Raw genomic sequence first — 21,358 nt, 5'->3', positions numbered from 1 at the left:
CTGGCACTAATGCCAAAAACTGCTTTCCACAGGTGATCTTTAAAGAACCTTTTTTATTAAATAAGTACAAACAAGGTGTTACTGCACAGAGTTGTTTCCTAATAAATACCAGTATGACACTAATGAAGTGTTCGAGGTGTAAAGACCTGTTGAAACAAAAACAAACACAGTATTCAAATACTGAGAGCATGAGCAACAGGAACACTACTTTGCATGTAAAACCAGTGTGTTATGTAACAAGGAGACAGTACAGTGGTGGAGGTCTTTCCTATAAGCTTGGCACTCTGGTGGTTTGATGATTAAGGAGCCCCAAACCACATAAGCCCAAGACATCCATATCCTATTTTTAAACATGAGAGGGGGGGGGAAAAGAGACTTGCTCTTAGATAAACAATTTACATTTGCTTACAAGGAGGGGAGAAATACATTTATGCACTGTTGTGCACATCAAAAGGCGTAAAAGCTTTTTTTGCCATCTTGGTAGTTTTCATTTTCAGAAAAAAATGGAAAAAAAAACCAAACAAACCCTGAAGTTAATTTCAATTCATGTCTTCCGCTGATTGAACTGTTACACTTTGATACAAAAGTTAGTTATGTGTACAATAAAGCAACTCTTGCAGGATGCCTTCATGAACACAAAACCAAAAGGCAACATTTGGGACTGGTCTGCTATCTGAATTCAGTCATGAAGACTCAGCATAGTGTGTGAAGGAGATGTTCTGGTATGTACTGAGGTTTGCAGGAATGTGCGTGTCTGTATCAGTGCATCAGCTAAGGATCTGTGTGCTGGAGTGCATGGGAGTCACGCAGCATTTAAGGTAAATATGCGGTCAGTGGTTTTGGCTGGAGGGCGGCTCACAGCTAGACTCGGCTGTGGCCTCGGCCTCGTGATGCATCTGGCTAAGATGTTTGACCAGGCTTTCCAGCTGAGGGTTTCCCCCAAACTCCCTAATGAGCCGGTAGGCCTCAATCTCCAGTTCCCGCAGAGTCTGGCGGGTGTAAGCAAATGAGCCCACCTTTTCCAGGTAGTCCACGCAGTATCGTTTGATGTCCATGTTCTCCGTGCGCTGCCTCAGGATGTTCTGCACCTGAGTGCTCTCCGGACGTGACCATATGGCATGAATGGTGGGGAAGGAGAACTTGCCCTCGGTCAGGTCCTCGCAGAAACTCTTGTTCTCGCTGTACTCGCGGGAACTCAAGTTGGCGTAATCGTCACGGATCTGGAAAAAAAGGCCCAGTGTGTCCAAGAGGGGTTTCAGGTCCTGCTTCCAGTCTGAGAAGAGCTGCATCAGGCCTACAGCGAGGCCGAACAGCCCTCCTGTCTTCTGCAGCACCATTTTGCGGTACTCCTGCTCGGTGGGACAGGTGTAGGTGTCTCTCCAGTGGATGTCGAGGCCCTGACCGCGATGCAACTCAAGAAGCTGACGGGTAAACACTCGCACCGCCTCAGGGTGCTCCAGGATCAGCACCTTCTCCAACCCCAGGAAGTACACGTAGTTGGCCGAGTTGATAACAGAAGGAACGCCATAGATGCTGTGTGCCACAGGGAAGCCTCGACGCAGCTTGGAGCTATCCTCAATGTCATCTATCAGCAGGCTGGCATTGTGTAGCATCTCAGTCACCTCAATGATCACCTGGACATAAGAACAAGTGTGTTTGTGTTAATTCATATAAAAATGTATCCGGAAGTAAAATATCTTCTTGTACAGTTGTTAATGTTTCATCTTTACGAGAGCGTCCAGTGCAGAGGAAATATTTTTAAAGAAACAAACAGTCTCTCCTCCAGCTCAAACAGACTCCAACAGGTTGTCAGAGGCTCTGTGTAAATTATGCATTACAACTTGTATACAGCAGAGGGTGCCATGTCTACACTCTTGTCTGCACTGCTCCACAAGTCAAAGTCTTCATCAGTAAACAAAACAGTTGTTGCTGAAACAAGCTAAGCAGTCAGTCTGAGCATGAAGAGCTCAGCAAAGATGCACTCTGGCCCGGAGCAGACTCACACTGTGACGGAGCAGCTGTCAGGAGAGACACAGAGCTTTGACGAGGTTATAGGAAATGCATGGTTGAGCAATTAGAGGTGTCACTGCTGGGCTTGGTGCACTTTAACCTCCTCCACAGAGACGATGAGGAAGGCTGAATGCTTAACCTTAGTCACTACGATGAGTATACTGACAAGCTTTTTAATACAATATGACCTACCAGCCTCAACGTCCAGAGCACTGCTGTGGTGAGTCAAGGGCACTGTAGATATATTCTATCCTGATCTTCACCACTATGTGGCAGCACACATGTACCACATACTGTTTATGCTGTGCTTCACGAACCAATGCCAAATAATAGTATTCATTTATCAGTGGAAAACCGAGCCCCACACACACACACACACACACACACCCCGTTAACCCAAAAACGGCCCACGTCGACTCACAACAGTCACAGTGGCCATCAGGTGTCTGCTGTCCTGAGCTGGCCTTACAGCCTGCTCGAGTGCCCTGCTGATTTAAAAGACAAGTGGGGTGGCCTGGTAATGAAAGCTGTTTGTATGAGGCCTGAGAGCACAAAGAGTGACTCAGTGGGTCAGGCAGATGGCCAAGGCTAGGCCAGTTGAGCAGTTTATCAGCCAAACACAACCTTTCCTTCGGCAGGGTCCCAAACACTTGCTCACCCTGAAACCTCAGTGAGCCACTTACAAAGCAGGGGACGTGGGTAAAGCTACAATAAATGCATGCATGAAAATGTATTATTTAGATGGAAAAAACAAAACAAAAACAAAACAAAACACATTCTGAAGTATTTAAAAAGGTTCACTGCAAATTACAATGCACCATCAGGGGAAAAAACAAAAAAGAAACAATGGCTCAATCAACTTGAAATTCAGCTAGAGCGCTTCAGATAACAGCAGCAGCAATCAAACCCGAACACAAGCACAAACAATTTTCAGGTTTTGGACTTTTAAGTGTCTCCATTCTCCAAGGAATTTAATGAGTCAGGCTGTCACTGCATAATGCTGTTTGAGCCCCGAGTGCCACTACTCCGCAAGTCTATATTGATTGTCACAAGAGGTTAGTGACGCAGAAACTCAGTTTGCTAAAGCTATAATCAGTGATCTATTAAAAATGCAGAGACACATTCACAAAAAACAAGCATACCGAGTCTGACATGATGACAGGAGGTAAATGAAAACAACAAGCCAGTTATGTTCTGCCATAAAACCGTCACACTTGGCGAGATTACAGCAGGTGATCACATTTATACCTGAAGCAGGCTGCAGCACTGGTCACTCACACCATGCCTACTGGATTGTGTCATTCACAAAAAAAAAATAGCTTCATTCATCCATTTTAGTGTTTTAGTGTCCAAATGATTTATGGATTTATAGATATTCTGCCAATGTTGAAAAATCCACAGCTGTTATCTGGGATTCATTTAAAAATAAATAATCATGTTAGTATTTATGCCGAGTTCCCATATTTTGCCTTCACACGCTCTTGTTTTAATAAGAGCAAACAGAAGCGTATCATTTTTAAGCAGTGCAGTGAAGCCAGAGAAATTTCAACTATGTGGATAAGTGAGCTCTGAACTAATAACTGACTACTGTGAGAGAAATCCTGTAATACAGGTTTATTACAAATAGTTATCCACATTTCTAACCTGACACCTCTTCCGGGCACACAGCGATAGTGATGTTAGTCACCGTAGCAATAAATGTGAGGACTAGGTAACAAATAGTGAGCCCATAAATAGCTGCTTAAACCAACGCTGGTTAACTGGTTGGGGTCAATACGTGAAGTGAAGATGGTAGAAATGGTTTGTACTACAACCAGTGTCTCTGGTAATAACTAGATCAGAGTTATGACGTTAGAAAATGTGAACCCTATACACAGAAAAAAAATTAAGTTTTAATGTTGTATTTTTAGCTGTTATGTGGGTCATGTCCTACATCTGTCCCCTGGCACCGCATCCCCCTTTTGCTGAACATCAATAGTGGTGCTTGCATGAACACATACACATGAATGACTAGTCCTCAGCTATGGAATCCAAGTCAAAACAAAAAGTCAGAGGTAAACAGGATTTAACAGTGTGTGAACAGATTTGTTTGCTTTCACTGCCAATGCTGCTGGCTTGCTGGTATTCTGGATCTGAGGATTGAGTCAAAGCGACCTGCATAGGCTTTATAGCTACTGTTTCAAAGCAGGCCTCAACATGCTAAAATCCCCCCCCCCCGTTTCACAACCGCTCTGTTAGTTAAATAAATAAATCCATAATAACCTACTGCAGAGCAGACATGTGGCATAAAATAATTTATATTATTTCATACTCATTAGTAACGGTCACTATGGGCTCAGATGTGTTTCGCATCTCCTAAATGATTCTTTTTTTTGTTTTTTGTTTTTAAAAAAAAAAAAAGGTTAGAAACGTTTGGGAATATCAATCCATTCTTTTCCACGTATCCAATTCAGGGTTGCAGGGACCTGTGGATTGTGGGAAGAAGCCAGAGTACCTGGCGAGAACCCACACAAACAAAACCAGTAGCAATGCGAACCACAGCGCTGCCCATGTTTTAAGAGTAAAACTTTCCAAATCTCAGACTAGTTTGTCCAAATTTCCATTTAAATGCATAGCAAATTAGTTAATAGACACTCACCTAACGTCTTCCATAGATTATTGCTGAAGAACCAGTTGACATTTGTTGTCTTGGCTGATAACGTCACATTAATGGACTGAACAGAGAGGCGGTTTAAAGAATTACCATTTTAAGCCATTTTGAGACAAAGTCGTACAAACTAATTCACCTTGATTAAAGCTAAAATACTCCCATACACGGCAAAGACTTTTCTTCACTATTCTGCACAACTTACTGAGCTTGACATCTTCATATCAGTTTTCAAAACAGAGAAGTATCGGTATTTTAACCTTATTTTACCAAAATGCATGGTTTTGAAAATTTCCTGTTATAACGTATGATACTGATGCTGCTGACTATCTAACCTGGTCCAGCTTTTACTGTGATGTGATCGTCTGCAGGTCATCCGCTGCATGTAATAATAACCTCGTCAGATATTACAAGTTCAAATGCCAGCCTGTGCATCGGAAATACTTTAAGCATGCCTTCATTATTCCAGTAGTTACATTTTTATCCACATTATATTTCATGAGAACCTGACATTGATTCCTAGTCTTTTTTTTTTCCTCCCGTTGTCCCACTGTCACAAAAACATGAGAAGCTCTTGGCCTGAGGTTGCGAGCACTCATGAACATGTGTTTCTAAAGTAAAAGACTGTATATAAAAAAAAAATATATAGCATCAACAGTGTCAGAGAAAACAAAAGGAAAGCCATCAGCTAAAGGTCACAAGGAAAATGATGAACACGGGGAATTTCCCCAAGCCTCCACCACCTGTGCTGTCATATGCAGTACAGAAGCACATATGGGGCTTGATAAAAAATGCACTGCCAAGTGAACGAGAGAGAGTACTGCTGTCACTGCCTCCATCTATCTGAAGCCATGGTTGTTTCCATGGCGGCGGCAACGATGACTTCTTGGCAGTACACTAATGATGACGAGGAGCGCGCTCAATCTGCATTGTGGGTTCAGCAGGAGTTTATGGCGCTTCTACAGAGACGGAGGGAGACGCGTGGAAGAGACAGGGCTGTTATATCTGAAGTAGATTTAAACCAACTGCTGCACCGTAACAGGGAAGTATCCACTAAAGTGGAATTATCAGGAGAACGCGAGTAGATGTTCACACAGCTTGCTTATGAATGCACGTCATACACCCTGTCAACAACATCGCAGACTCAACCAAACTCAAAACTAAGGATTCATAAAGTGTTTTCTCAGCTTTAATAAATTTGACCTACATACAGTGTGAAAATAATCAAACATGACACTGCAGGCTAAACTGTTTAGGTTATTCTTTTTGCAATCCGAGTTTATTTCAATCTGCTGTAAAAGCTGCAGAATGTGATTAAAGAGTGAGGTAAACAGTGTCTCATGGGAACCGCTGACATGACCGCACTGATGACAACTTTATTACTTTTCCCCCACAAACTGTATCCGTGTACTTCTTTTTTGTTAAATAGATGCCTGAAAATGGTCATCAAAAATAAGACCGGACTCCTCTTTGGAAACTACGGGAGACTACACAGGAGACAACCGTGTGAGACCTCCGGGCTTTACTGCAGAGCTAAGATTCCTCTATTTGTGAGGGGTTTATAAAACATTCAGGACAAACAGACCTGTTGAACAGCAACTGTAATGAGACCCGACAGGCTCAGCACTTCTGCATTTTCCACCATAGAAAGGCATGCAGATTCAGAAAACACAGATTAGGTAGCTTTGTCAATGCAAACAAGAACAGTATTGAGTCAGTACAATGCTAATGCTATCAGTATAATAGGATCAATAGCCTGATCGCCCTAAGGAGACAAAGGCAAGGGCCCTGCTCAATAAAACCAATAAATCCAGAATGGCTAATCTGAAATTCATTTAACAGAGAAAAAGGGAGGAATTCAAGAAATTTCAATCTGCCTGCGGTCTGTATTTCAATGTGTCTGTAGCACTCTAATCAGGCAGCCAAGAACATGTTACAACAATCTAATGGATGAGTGGAACTGTAGGTTTTTACTCTGGAAGCAGTCCGTGACTTGAATCCACTAATCCCCGTCTCACAAAGGTGATCAGAGCACAAGAAGCTGAAAAAGAAGTAGCCTTTCACTGGAGATTAACGCAAGTACAGTACATCTTAAATACATAAACATTCACCAGATGCTGTCTAATACATGCTTTACACTAGAGCGGGAGGCGATAGGACCAAAAATATTTATCACAATAGACATTTGAAAATTTGCGATAACGATAAAACTGACGATATAATTGACACTAGATACTTTTCAAATACCAAATACACCAAATACTTTTCAACTCCACAACTTTATTAGTGCAAAAAAATAAAAAAACCATCAATGTATTTTCACTTAAACGAGCAGCTGTTTTTTTTTTTTTTTTTTATTTTTATGTGCATTAAAGTTATATAAAAATGTAATAGTGCAAATGCAAATTCCTTGCTGACAGTTTAACCAAAAGGCATTTCCAGTGGAAATTGGCCGACATATCCTCAGCATAACCATGTATAATATCCACAAAACTTAAGAGGTTATACACACACACACACACACACACACACACACACACACACTACGGTAATATTATGTTGAAGCACAGTACGTATCACTCCAAGAGGCTCCTGCCTACGATAGCCGTAATGCTCCGACAATCCATCAAGCAGTGCGGCTTCGTAGCTTAGCAAAGTCGTACTAAAACATTTGACAGATTTTCGAGCGCCGTGTACGACATAAAGGTCAGTAAACACAACCAGAATTCATACATAAGGCCCATGGGATTATAAGGGGCACTGTCGATTTTGCCGTATCCCCCCCCAAAAAAACAAAACACAAACAACACGGTAATAACGACGGCACTGCGCATGCGCGTTTTACCCATATCGTTGCCCAACATTATACCGGTATTACCGTGAATGGTATGATATGGCCCAGCCCTACTTTATTTTATACAACATATTCCAGATGTTAGTAAATTGTAATCTATAGCGACTATGGCCTACCCACTTTTATAAAAAACTAAACAAAAAAAACCTACAACTAAGCATAACTTTCTTTAAAAGATCAACCAAGTTTTAAATGCTTTTCATCTTGAAATATCCCAATATAAACAGCAGCTGCCACATCATACTGAAACTGCTGTTAATCCACATTTGCTTTTATTTGTCCATCCAGCTTCAGAGAAAATGAAACAAAAGAAGACAATTGAGAAGTTCTGCAATCATTATAAAATTTTCATCACAGTCTTCTAGTGAAAGGGTGATGTGATGCCCAGCATGCACACAAACTCATAAAAAGGAGTGTAAGCAGTGAAACTTGTATGAACAAATATACACTAACTGAATTCAGTGAGTAAAGCCACAAACACGTACTATTGGAAGTAAAACATGTATCACCACATACATTTTTGCAGTGTTTAGCATACCTCTAGGCATGGAGTTATCTTGTTTTTCTGTTGTATTGCATTTAATGTCTTTATATAATGTAGCCAATAAAAGGGATTGTTTGACATATTTCATTTGTTCTCCTCTGCATTTCTATGTAGACCATTCCTTAGTGGAGTTTACTGGGAGCTTCTGTGGCATTCAGGGGATGGAAATCTGTGTCATAAAAATAGATTTAAAAAAATAAATAAATAAATAAAAAAATAAAAAAAATGTCTATACAACATGCCCTGATCTGACACAGCTTGGTATTGTTAGTTGCATCAAATTTAGCTTCAAGCCACAAAGCTGGATGATGAATGAACCTTGTGCCTTTAACTAGCTCAATGACCAGTCATCAGAGCAACATGAGGTCTTTTTGAATCAGCCCTCTAAACGTGTAATAATGTGGCCGTCAATTTAGAGATGTACAGATGAGATAAGGAATCATGCCTTGTAGCTGTCACACCTCACACTCCTCTCTTAAAGCAGTCAGCTGGCTACATGTAATGTAAACAAGGTCACTAGCAGTTACAGTGGGGCAAAGAAGTATTTAGTCAGCCACCGATTGTGCAAGTTCCCCCACTTAAAATGATGACAGAGGTCAGTAATTTGCACCAGAGGTACACTTCAACTGTGAGACAGAATGTGAAAAAAAAAAATCCATGAATCCACATGGTAGGATTTGTAAAGAATTTATTCGTAAATCAGGGTGGAAAATAAGTATTTGGTCAATAACAAAAATACAACTCAATACTTTGTAACATAACCTTTGTTGGCAATAACAGAGGTCAAACGTTTACTATAGGTCTTTACCAGGTTTGCACACACAGTAGCTGGTATTTTGGCTCATTCCTCCATGCAGATCTTCTCGAGAGCAGTGATGTTTTGGGGCTGTCGCCGAGCAACACGGACTTTCAACTCCCGCCACAGATTTTCTATGGGGTTGAGGTCTGGAGACTGGCTAGGCCACTCCAGGACTTTCAAATGCTTCTTACGGAGCCACTCCTTTGTTGCCCGGGCGGTGTGTTTTGGATCATTGTCATGTTGGAAGACCCAGCCTCGTTTCATCTTCAAAGTTCTCACTGATGGAAGGAGGTTTTGGCTCAAAATCTCACGATACATGGCCCCATTCATTCTGTCCTTAACACGGATCAGTCGTCCTGTCCCCTTGGCAGAAAAAACAGCCCCATAGCATGATGTTTCCACCCCCATGCTTCACAGTAGGTATGGTGTTCTTGGGATGCAACTCAGTATTCTTCTTCCTCCAAACACGACGAGTTGAGTTTATACCAAAAAGTTCTACTTTGGTTTCATCTGACCACATGACATTCTCCCAATCCTCTGCTGTATCATCCATGTGCTCTCTGGCAAACTTCAGACGGGCCTGGACATGCACTGGCTTCAGCAGCGGAACACGTCTGGCACTGCGGGATTTGATTCCCTGCCGTTGTAGTGTGTTACTGATGGTGACCTTTGTTACTTTGGTCCCAGCTCTCTGCAGGTCATTCACCAGGTCCCCCCGTGTGGTTCTGGGATCTTTGCTCACCGTTCTCATGATCATTTTGACCCCACGGGATGAGATCTTGCGTGGAGCCCCAGATCGAGGGAGATTATCAGTGGTCTTGTATGTCTTCCATTTTCTGATGATTGCTCCCACAGTTGATTTTTTCACACCAAGCTGCTTGCCTATTGTAGATTCACTCTTCCCAGTCTGGTGCAGGTCTACAATACTTTTCCTGGTGTCCTTCGAAAGCTCTTTGGTCTTGGCCATGGCGGCGTTTGGAGTCTGACTGTTTGAGGCTGTGGACAGGTGTCTTTTATACAGATGATGAGTTCAAACAGGTGCCATTCATACAGGTAACGAGTGGGGGACAGAAAAGCTTCTTACAGAAGATGTTACAGGTCTGTGAGAGCCAGAGATTTTCCTTGTTTGAGGTGACCAAATACTTATTTTCCACCCTAATTTACAAATAAATTCTTTACAAATCCTACCATGTGGATTCATGGATTTTTTTTTCCACATTCTGTCTCTCACAGTTGAAGTGTACCTCTGGTGCAAATTACTGACCTCTGTCATCATTTTAAGTGGGGGAACTTGCACAATCGGTGGCTGACTAAATACTTCTTTGTCTCACTGTATAAAATGACAATTCATTAAAAAAAAAAAAAAAAAAAAAAAAAAAAAAAAAAAAGGTACAGTCAGTCATTTTGAGGTTATTTTATAAAAAAGAGAATTTACTTCTAAGCGCACATCGATTGGTATGCAATTACGTAATGCAACAATTACGGCATCGCCAACACACAGAGATGCATTCCTATCAAGTTAGAATTAATCCATTACAAAGACAGACGGGCACTGGTTTTTGGAAGCTACCATGTTGCCCTCCCATCTTGAATACAGTTGCCGACCCAATTCCATCTCCTAAGCTGAAGTCAGGGCTCTAACACACAAAAAACATGCATAAACAAACTTATTTATTCCCAATATTGTTACAATTACATATCATCAGGAAATTAGCCTCCAAACTGCTGACAACGAGCCAGCTAATCAACCACAGCTGATTAAAAGCTAACATTATGCCAGTTAATGTTAAGCTTGGCTGTCCTTTATAAATAAAAATAAAGGTTCAACAATGTTAGATCAGTCACACTAAAACCGCTAACAGCAGCAAAAACGGCAGCACTTACAGAAAGAAAAGTCCTCAACAACTAATTTCAGTATCACTGTCATCGGACAGAAATGAGCTTCACTGACTCATCAATTCATATTGAACTCCTTTTACAAAGTTATAAAGCCTTCTCGAGAATAAACCGATGTGGAGGCATTGACAGCTGAGCTAAACTGACTCACTACAGCTGGCCAGAGTTGTTTGTCTTACAGCAGCCACCATCACTTGAATTGGGAGGGGTAAGAAAACAAAGTTCAGCTGAATGAAATCTGCAATCCACCGACATCTAGCAGTGACATTTTACACAGTGTACCTTTAACCAGCAGCAGGCTGAAAAAGGAAGCCAACGAGGAAGTGATAAAACTGGAAATTCCTGTGGTGGCCACTTGAGACCAGCTTCAAAAACAGAGCCAATCCCCATAGACACTCGTTAAAGATGCCCAACTTCATAGTCTACTAGGCTTTACCTTATTAAACTGGACCTCTTCATTCTGCGTGCATGTTTTAAGCCGATTGACTGTACATGTGTGGTACGGTTCATCACAGATGTTTGTGCTTCAGTCTTGGCGAGTGTAACTGTAGTTTATTAGTATGTTACTTTGTAATACTTAGCAGATGTGTCGCTGTTGAACCATGAATTAATTTTGTTAACCAAAATATCTAGCTTTAGCTGATAACTTGGCACTACACTCTAGTCCAAATAAGGCAACTTCTGGCACCACAAACTAGCACAGCCATGGACAAAACCTGCACCGCAGAGTTGAAAACCAGTGTTTGAATCACAATGGCGACATACACAGTATATGCAAGTCACTGTGTTACCCAAGTGTGCATCTCTAATGCTCCAGCAACATGAACAAATATAACACACCAAAGGTAAACACAATGCATTCAATCTTAGGAATTCATTAAAACTGGAGAAACAAGGGTTTAAAATGCAGAGAAACTGAACAGTTTTTAAAAGCTTTGCATCGTTTTTTTCCCCACCATCTCGTTCCACTTAATCCTCAGCTGCATTAACAATCTCCTTTAATAAATCATGTGCGCTCTAAGCTCTTCTCACAAGCTTTACACTTAGGAACAACTCTGCTGATAAAATGCAAAATGGTCGCATTGCAAAAATAAACTACCTGTTCTGAACGAGCACAGTTTCATTTCACCTTCCTAAATCTGTCAGCAACAATTAACACCAGACAGCTCTGGCAGCAAAACGGATGATTTTTCTCACCTGCAGTTTGTCCTCGGGAACATTGAGCCAGTGGTTAAATGCTTGGGCGAGTTTTGTTCTCACTTGTTTTCCTACCGAAAGAGCAGAACAAAAAAAAAAAAAAAAAAGAAAAGAAAAAAAAGATCAATTGTTTTATCCTAAAAGGACGTGGCATCTACAGTGGTATTACTTCACACAAAGACTTCATGTGGACAATTTTGGGGTTGTCCCACCCCCAAATGGACCCATTACGGTCATTTAAACCTTCCTTCACTCTATTACAGTAAATTTCCTTGATTACCAATTTAAAATAATCTTCATTTATCACATGCTGGGCTCTGGTGGAGGCCCCAGTAGTCGTAGTAAATGACTACTCCACCAACTAAGAGTTCTGATATGTCATGAAATAATGAAGGAAAACAGATCGGACTGCTTGTAACTGACTTGGCCATTTACTTTTGAGCCTCTGTAAATTGGGGACTGTGTATAAAAATGGCTATAATTCCTAAACAGTTAATTCAATACTTTTGTTAAACCCTTTGAATTGAAGCATGAAGTCTGTTCACATCTTAATTGTTGGAGTGAAAAATCCACTGTTGTGCTGCACAGGGGCAAAAATCACAAAAATTTTGTCACTTTACGAAAATGTATGGACCCAAGCTTTAATTATAGAGAGTTGCAGGTACAGAGTGTTCTCAAAGAAATGGCTTTCGCATTTAGTGTGAAATGAGGCTAAATAAACACCAGTCTCACACAGATAAAACACATTTTTAACTCCACTTATACAAAACACAGTTGAAGATTAAGTGAGGGTGAACATTTAAACCATTAGTTGATCAGCTCCCGCTGAGCTGCTACCTGACTAAAACACTAAAAAGCTGGAAACACAGGCAGGATTAACAGATATTTTTATCTTCAAAGACAACATTTAAGGCATTTTTTCCTCCTTCATCCTATTGAACTCTGCTGTAAAGCAGTTTTCACCGAGTGCTCAAAGCCATAGTCTAAACCATTAGGAGTATAATGATATAGTCTATCTTACAATTGAGACACTATGCCTTAAAAGGGCTCGAGTATATTCCAAATGCAGTTCTTTCAATATTAACCAACATCGCCTCAACTTAAAATAGAGACCTGGTGCCATCCTTTGTTCTATTTAAAATGTAATTTGTGAAACACAGAGCCAGGAAGGGAAAACGGTGCAACTTCTAGCAGAGAAACAACCCTACTAACAAATACCAGGCACATGTCCCATTTATCCAAATTAACGTCTGGTGTTAGGTCAGGCTTTTCTCTACTGACGAGAAGTGACCAATCAAAACTGAAGCAATAATTAAATCTCAAAAACAGCTGCTAGGAATGAGAATCCACACTAAAGAAAACAGTTAAACATGCACAGAGATGTGCACAGCTTGCTCATTTCAGGGTTTCATTGTCTCATTTCTACAGCTGTTCCATTTTATTAATATTAGAAGTCATTATTCTGTGAATTACAGCCTCATACTCGAATCAAAGAGATTACAAATACAGCAAATTGGTTTATGCTCAAATTATTGTCAAGCCAGTCTGTGGTGAACATTGAAATAAAAACCATGTAACTTTAGAGCTTAGAAAAAAAAATATAATACCCTCAACAAAAAGAAAGCAATATACTGCTGCAAAACTACATATTATGATGTAATAGCAAATATCAGTAAGTTAGTGTGGTTTTATTTCAAAGACATTAGAGCGAATGCGCCAAACACCAAAATTACTTGAAATACTTTGTTAAAAGCTGAAATCTGTAAGCTATAACTTATGATTATGCTCAACTGATTATAAGACAATCCCTTTTCCAATGTATTTGAGAACCATAATTCTTTTACACTCATCCTTTTGTCAAAGTTTCCCCTCAGACACCAATAATTTAAGAAGACTGGAATCCTCAATGAACCTTTTCCCCTCATAAAATATGAAATATGGTAACATCCAAACCCATATCTGTGTATCTCGTCTATTAGTCACAGACTTGCGCACACACTCCCTTATCAGACTCCCGAAGAAGTCAGAATCATTTGCTCTCACAGTTAGCATTTGAGTGTTTTTGAGCTCATCATCTGTGAAACCCACAGTTCTTGACTGTCTGACAGATGTTTACTCCTGCAGTGAGGACATCAGGAGACAATTCCAGTTATCATAAATTAGACAACCCCCACGTTTTTAAACCTGATTACTAGAAACAAATACTGCTTGTGTGATGGTAATATGACATTCTTTAGTTTAACACCTAATATGCCAGTACTGCAGCATCATACGGTGTTTATAAAAAGACCAACATCTGCCGATCTTTATTGTGCCGACTGTGTCTGAACTGGAGCCTTTTATCATGTTCAGTATCCAAGATATTGTCCTCATGCTCTGTTCCACAAATACTAAAAGGAAGCAAGCAGCTCAGGTCAGTGTAACTAAAGTACTCATCAGCTATATGTAAAGCCCCTTTTCCATTAGTACCTACTTGGATCGACTCGCCACGGATCACCACGACTCGACTGGTTTTCAATTACAATCCAGTACTACATAATGTGCATGGTTGTCATCATAGCAACGCATCCAAGCGTCCCGCGACGTAATTAATATATGATGCGAATGCTACAAAAAAGGTGGACGTCGCCACATGAATAAACCTGCTGCCGAGTCTGTGGCTTTTTGTCAGACTCGGGGATCACAGCGTTGATTTTTGTAGTCATCTCCCTTGTTGCTCAGTTTCGAAAATGGCGGTTTAATTTTCCCGAATGAGACGCTCTCATGACTCATCGAGTGACACTACTGACCAGCCAATTGATGGCATTTTAGTACCTGCTTGGATCGCTTTGAACCCGGGGCAAGTAGGTACTAAAAAAGTACCTGGTACCAGGTACTATGACCTAATGGAAAACCCTGAAAACCATGGAGAACCATGCCAAGTCGATTTGAGTAGGCACTAACTTAAGAACTTAAGACATTACAGCTGCTTGTTTATCTCTTTCCTGCCCCTGTGGTCACTGAGAGACAAAGAGACTCACCTGGCAGTTGCAACAAGTATTTGTATGGTTCCAGCAAGATTCGGTCAGCAGCAGCCTCCGTGCCATGGTCCATCGCTTCAACTTTATACAATATAGCTATAATGGAAAATAAAGAACACAAAAAGCAATTTATTAAAAGAAAAATTTGGTTTTTGAGCGAATGCATGCACTGTGTCATTTGGCCTCATAACAATGTCACTAGAACAAAGAACAAACCATAAAAAATAAAACCCCACTATGGGTGCAACTTTGTTTAGAACACTGAAGTTCTGATGAATTCAAAACGCCATTTTAACTATTATATACAAAAAAAATTCCTGTTTGGATTTGTTATTTTTATGGCTTGACATGTGGGGGGGGGGGGGGGGGGAAGAAAAAATGTATTTTGGCATTTTTCAAGGGCGTTTGGTATAATGGAAATGACAGTCTTCCCATTTTTAAGCGTTTAAGATCTCAGCGTGTGGAATGTGAATTTTGAATTCATTAATGAACATTATGCCTTCAAGCCCAGTCATGTCCTAAAAGTGTGAATGTCTGCATCTTCTTTCAGGGTTTTCATTATTTTCAAAGCCTTATTTATTTATTTTTAAGTGCTAGAACCGTTTTGCATTAAACAGAATAGTTAAATACATCTAATGTACAATGACAGACTTATATACTCTAAATGTCGACTCATTTTCTGCTGCTTCTCCTGGTCCAGGTTACAGGGGCAGCATTCTAGTAGAGACACACAGTGTATTCGTAAATAAGTCAGAATTTCCAAGTTCCCAGTTGAAATTTGAATCTGGAATGCCCCCTCAACTTGGATTTTCTACTTGGAACATCAGCGCAGCCCCACAATCCCAGAGCTAACAATCCAAGATGTCTGCACTGAGCATAAACACTAGTAAAGTCTAAGACATTCATGGCTCCATCCATGAATGTTTTGCAGCAGGTTTTTAAGGGGAAAAAAAATATTATAAGAGTAACGTCACTCCCAAGTTCTGACATCCAAGTTACAAAATATCTGGAATGTGGAATAACTAGCCATCCGCATCAGCCCTTCCAGGGGTACACCAAGACATTATCAAACTAGTAGAAATCTCTCCAGTGTATCCTGGTCTACTCTGGGTGTCCTCCTGGTGAAACCTGCCTGAAACACTACACCTAAGGTGTGTCAAGGAAGAATCCTAGTCAAGTGCCCAAAACACTGGAATTGCCTGAAAAGCTCATTTAAGCTGTTTGCATGACCATAGCTGGGGACAGGAACAGAGACTGTTAAACTGACAGTTTAACTTTAATGCTCAGGACTCTTGTCACCAACTGGTACCACAAGCACCACACTGTAGATGATGCTCAAATATGATCTTCTGCTCCCTTCATCCCTCACTACTATATCAGGGGTGGGGGATCTCCAGGACTCAAGGGCAGGTGTCCTCCGGGTTTCAGATGTGTCCTTGATCCAACACAGCTGATTCAAATGGCTAATTTACCTCCTCAACATGTCTTGACATTCTCCAGAGGCCTGGTAATGAACTAATCGCTTGATTCAGATGTGTTGACCCAGGGTGATATCTAAAACCTGCAGGACACTGGCCCTTGAGGCCTGGAGGTCCCCACCCCTGTACTACATGCTTTAACTACTCCACTTGGGGCAGCAACTCACTCCCAGGGTGATCTGGTAACACTTGCTCTTGCTTTAAAATTTTACTCACCAGAAGAAAATACCAAAAGTTGCTCTTCAGATTTAGTTTTAAATCTAACAAATGCTAAAAATGAACATTTTAAATGCAGACATTAACTAAAAGCACATCACCTCACATCACAACAGAAAACAGTTAAATTTGATCGATGAATGACCCTAAAGTAATATGGTGGAATTAATGTTGACACTACTGAGCTCTGGAAAACGAAGATTTGACACACCTAACACTAGAGTAAAAATAAGTATACTATTAGTGAGGTTACTTGTATCTGTCATTTGTCACCGTCAAACTTCGACCAAGCTCTTAAATAACAGATTGGGCAACAAGTTTTCTGAAGACAGAATCTTTTTACAGGAAATAGAGTGCTGACATGACAAGAAGAATGTGAGACTCAAGGCCATTTAAGTGTAGCTGAAATCAGACACATAGCACATTTTACTCATACGAACAAAGTGTAACTATGGGTTACACTTTGAGCTGTTTACGCAGAACTGGGCAACAGAACTATAAATTCCCTTGTAGTGGTGACAAAACTGTCACATGAGCCACTGGATAACTTAAAACTACTTCACCCGTGAGGCACTCAAAACTCCCAAAGATTGGCTTAATTAAAAAAAAAAAAAAAGAAAAAAAAAAAAGGTGCGGCTGTTTTGGATTTGTGACTACTAGATCAGAAAAGTCTGTGATAAAGAGACCAAAAATAAAACTATGGAACTATATTTGATCAGATGTTTGATGTGTGTACATTGTAACTGCATGTATCACTAGTTTTGCAGTATTTTTTTGTCGTTTTGAACTTTATGCACCGAAAGGTTAACTGAATTCATCGCCTCGTTTACGCCACTTTCAGCCACATTTTTAACCAGTGTACAGCTGCATTTTTCTTCACGCTCACACTGAAAAACTACGAAACATTTCTGCACCATGTTTTCGCGTCTTGGTGGCTCCCTTTAAATTAAGAACATACAGTAGTGATTAATTTGAAATGAAACATGCTCGGCAGAGCAGAAAACACCACTTTTAAGATACAATGCTACCATGGAATCTTAACACATACCGAAACTTTAACTCCACCCACCTTGGCAGACTCAGTCCGCTAACTAGCCGGTGCTGAATTCCGGTTAGCCACACTGCTACTGGGCTAGCGTTAGCAGGCTAACACAATGGTGTATCACCATTCAGTATGTCTTTCTTTCTCAAGATAAAATCATCCACTTCCACGCTGGTCGAGTAAGGCACAAAATATAACTGTTATATCCAGACCTTCATATCATTTTAAACCGGTGTGCTGTCGGCTACTTCATCTGGTGCTATGCTAAGCTAGCGCCGTTACAGTAGAGCACGCTACAAGCCTTGCACTTCTCCAGCTAGTGTTGATGAGCTACATATATATGTTTCGTCTGCGTTACAGAGCAGGCGCGAAGTAGCTAGGCAACGTCAGATAGGTGCAGCGCATTAATCTCCGTTGCATTTATATCTCTACATTGCCCGGTACAATATCCCTTACATGTAAGTTACCAAGAAAAACCTTACTTCGACTGTCGGGCTACTCTGTCATGCATACCTAACACACCAGTACTCTAAGACTGGGTGTTGTAGTTTTTCAACATTTTTTGTCTTGGTATTCTCCGGTATTGTGTCAACAACCACCCAGTAGGGTACATCGGACACTTTACCATGGATATTTTTTCTCCACGGTTGACCAATCATGTGTTACTAAGGCGTTTTCTTTGTCGCTGCCATCCAATTGGAGGGGTTTATTTTTGAAAAGGCGGGATTAGTATACCCATCAATCATTCTCAGGAGGAGGGGAAGGATCACAGAAAGAGCTAGGCTAGAGGAGCTACTCAACAAGGCAAACAGCAGCTCTGCGAAAACGACTTTTACCCATCCGCATCCAACATCAATCGGTGGCCAACGGACGACGTTTAAATCTGTCGTATTTTTCTCATAAATGTTCCTATGGATTACTAATCCACTTTCGACGAAAACCAGAGGTGTTTTTCAACTTGACAGCATAGGTAAGCCTGCTTTTGTTCGGCAGAGCCGTCGCTATTTAGAACATTTTACTAGCTTGCTTCCCTGCTGCTATCAAGCCAACCTTGACGTTAGCTAACTTGTTAACTAATGCTGTGTTGTGTTTAGGGAGGGTGGTTTAGAGGAATGAATGAATTTGGCGACAGGGCAGTAGAAACCTGCAGATTAAAAAAAGAAAGGGAAAAAAACTTGTTCAGTTCGATAACAAAGTTAAGCCGTAGCCAGCCAAATTAGGCGGATGAGCGCAGTGAAAGGTTATGCTACTCCGTGGCTGAATAGTTTCAAGTGTGCTGGACAGGCTCCGGAGTGTTGTGTTGTTGAGCGGAGGAATCCTCGGGGAGGCTGTCGTCGAGTAGCGCCTGCCACGGTGCTCGCGAATAGCCATTTAAACAAAAACAAGTGATATTACCCGAAACAATCGGTGAGTTCTTATTAGCGTGACGAGATCTGTCGAGCAGCGGGCGGACGATATAGTTAAACGGAGGTAAAATGCATTGTCAGGCTTTCCTTTTGTGCCACCAGTAACGTCTGGCTCCTCACGACTGACTTGTCCAATGTAGGTTGGAGCTACCGTGTATCAAGGAACTCGCCCATTTGATCAGTTGTGGGGATAAAAATCAGCTCAAAGGTTATCCATATTTCCCCACCTACTGCTAGTGATGACTTGTTATTCTCGGTGTTGTGGGTGCTTGACCAGTATTTTTTTGTGATTATTATTATGTTACGTATGTTAAGTAACAAACTGCTTGGACGTGAATCACTAGTGGAGAGGTTTAAATGAGCTCGACGCTCTAGTTAATCACTGTAGCAGCTTTTAGAACAGGAGAAAAGACTACCGAGTCTCGAAGCTTGTACGAGTGTGTTAACGTTGTTGGGAATGGTGCTAGCAGTGGTGGTCAGTCCACTCACTCGCATCGGCTCGGTCTAGCAAATTGTCTGGGGCGGATGACATTGTATCCTCCGTGAACTAAACCAAAGGAGGACTGCGACCTTGGCTTGTGTTACAACAATAAAATTGTGTGTTGTTGGTGTTGGTGGTGGTGGTGGTGCTTGGGGGGGGGGGGGGGGATTAACGCGATGTTACTGCGTTGCAAGTCTTCGAGCTTGACCTTGTTGCGAACCGTTTCGTCGACTTGTTTCTTTGTCGGGAGCAAATCTCCACTCATCGCTGCTCCGTGAACGCTCAGCGAAATGCCACAGTAGAGCATTCCGTTCAGAAAGTGACTTCCAATCGGTCTGCACGGCCGAGCTTCACTTTTTTTCTTTTTTCGGGGGGGCTCAACTTGACGTGTTTTGTACTACCAGGGCGGTGATATGACATATGTGTAAAGGTTTTTGGGGTCTAGCTACTGTGTTATTATCTCGCTCCCTCGCTCTACATTTATATATATATTATTTATTTATTTATTTATTGCTGTCGAGCGCACTCTCCGCAGAGAGCAGTGCACCGACACCGAGGGAGAGAGAGAAGCGAAAACGAAAATGGATGGTCTCGGTGCAGTTTTCCTGTAACAAAAAACACAGCGTTATCCCAGTCTCCGATGAGAGAAATGGCCGTGGTACGGGCAGGTGACTTGCGACCGCGGTTTCCTGGATTTTCCCAGTGTTTGCCTGCTCAACTGTTCTCCTTTTCTAGCTTACTGTCAGCTACAGAAATGGCGTCATCCTCTGCTGTAGCGTTGGTATAGTCAGTGCAGTGCAGACAGCAGGCACACCACGCTGCCGTGTACTCGGAGAAACGAGCGCCGTGCGGCTGTTAATACTGTCCATCACTCCATTAAACAGCTACAATATTATCCATCTGTGCACACAAACAGACACACACACAGAGGAAGCCTTTGCTTCGAGTAGCGACTAGTTACTTTGTTTGTGCTCGCCGTTCTTAGTCACAAGCCAAGTCTGGCTGACTAGCGCTGACTGACTGACTTACAACAGTGTGCGCTGGGCATTACATAAACGGCTTTAAAGGCTCTGCGAATGAGCGATCAGCCTGCCACGGTGTACTTTGCAACACATATTATTGGACTGGAAAGCTCCCGTACACACACATACACACACCCTTGTCTGTCTCTTTCTCGAGCAGATGTGTTGCAGGATGTAAAGAAAAGAAAGATGTCTCGTGTGCAGTCGTCGATGTTTTTTTCCCAAGCCGTTTAAAGTGAGCATCTACCGCCCAGCTTTTTCTTCATTGCATCCAGCAGTCTAGCAGAAGAAGTGATGTCATCATAACATAATCGTGTCTTGTTGTGGCAGACATAAGTTGGCACTCTCTGAAATTTCTAACAGCTTCTCCTACCTTTTTGTTTTTCCAGCTTGGGATCCGTTAAACTGGTCACCTAGAGGACTCATAGAGAGATGAAGGTATGTTCATTCATTTTTTTTTTATCTTGCATGTGCTCAGCAGCACGGGGAAGCTCCCATTAGCTCTACTACTTCTGCAGCTCAGTTTCATTCAGCTCTTATGTAAACACGACTTAACCAGAGGAATTAAACGGTTGGATCTTCCTATTAAATGTAAATGTAAACACAGTGTCCTGGATAAAGGCCAGACTAATACAATTGTTTGATGTCCCCGATGTTGAGTTTCTAGTGTCTTCAGCTTGCTTTGCAAATGCAAATTGAAAATTGTAATATTAATGTTGTGCTTTGTTATGTGTTGGCATTGAATT

At 41.4% G+C, this 21,358-nt stretch overlaps 2 protein-coding genes across 6 annotated transcripts in view; one reads left to right on the top strand and one right to left on the bottom strand.

Annotated features, from left to right (window-relative positions):
- Positions 1-33: 33 nt before the first annotated feature.
- Positions 34-18,151, bottom strand: ggps1 (geranylgeranyl diphosphate synthase 1). Of its 2 annotated transcripts, XM_040034388.1 has the most exons (4): positions 17,731-18,151; positions 14,968-15,063; positions 11,948-12,018; positions 34-1,634 (listed from the first exon to the last, which is right to left on the bottom strand). In XM_040034388.1, the coding sequence occupies exons 2-4, from the start codon at positions 15,038-15,040 to the stop codon at positions 831-833; spliced, it is 948 nt and encodes a 315-aa protein (XP_039890322.1). In that variant the 5' UTR covers positions 15,041-15,063; positions 17,731-18,151; the 3' UTR covers positions 34-830. The 2 variants fall into 2 exon arrangements, with proteins under 2 accessions (XP_039890322.1, XP_039890323.1); XM_040034389.1 differs by lacking the exon at positions 11,948-12,018.
- A 353-nt stretch (positions 18,152-18,504) lies between these two features.
- arid4b (AT-rich interaction domain 4B) overlaps positions 18,505-21,358 on the top strand; it is a 38,443-nt gene continuing 35,589 nt past the window's right edge. For 2 of the 4 annotated variants that reach the window (XM_040034382.1, XM_040034379.1), the window contains exons 1-2: positions 18,505-18,673; positions 21,002-21,050. In XM_040034382.1, the coding sequence (XP_039890316.1) occupies positions 21,045-21,050 (6 nt within the window). In that variant the 5' untranslated portion in view covers positions 18,505-18,673; positions 21,002-21,044. Of the gene's footprint in view, positions 18,674-18,693; positions 19,111-19,767; positions 20,848-21,001; positions 21,051-21,358 lie in introns of those variants that run through there. The other 2 variants (XM_040034381.1, XM_040034380.1) reach the window with 2 other exon arrangements.

This window comes from Simochromis diagramma, unplaced genomic scaffold, assembly GCF_900408965.1.
Source record: "Simochromis diagramma unplaced genomic scaffold, fSimDia1.1 OVJJ01000481.1, whole genome shotgun sequence".
Taxonomy (NCBI): domain Eukaryota; kingdom Metazoa; phylum Chordata; class Actinopteri; order Cichliformes; family Cichlidae; genus Simochromis; species Simochromis diagramma.
The sequence above is the reverse complement of the archived record's forward strand: the minus strand, read 5'-3'. Positions and strand labels throughout refer to the sequence as shown.

Excerpts from the sequence above, each read along its gene's own strand:
- ggps1 (XM_040034388.1), bottom strand. The coding sequence starts at position 15,040 with ATGGACCATGGCACGGAGGCTGCTGCTGACCGAATCTTGCTGGAACCA. Across the intron at positions 12,019-14,967 it reads ATACTTGTTGCAACTGCCAG|GAAAACAAGTGAGAACAAAA; the intron begins GTGAGTCTCTTT and ends CTCTTTCGGTAG. Across the intron at positions 1,635-11,947 it reads TTCCCGAGGACAAACTGCAG|GTGATCATTGAGGTGACTGA; the intron begins GTGAGAAAAATC and ends TCTTATGTCCAG.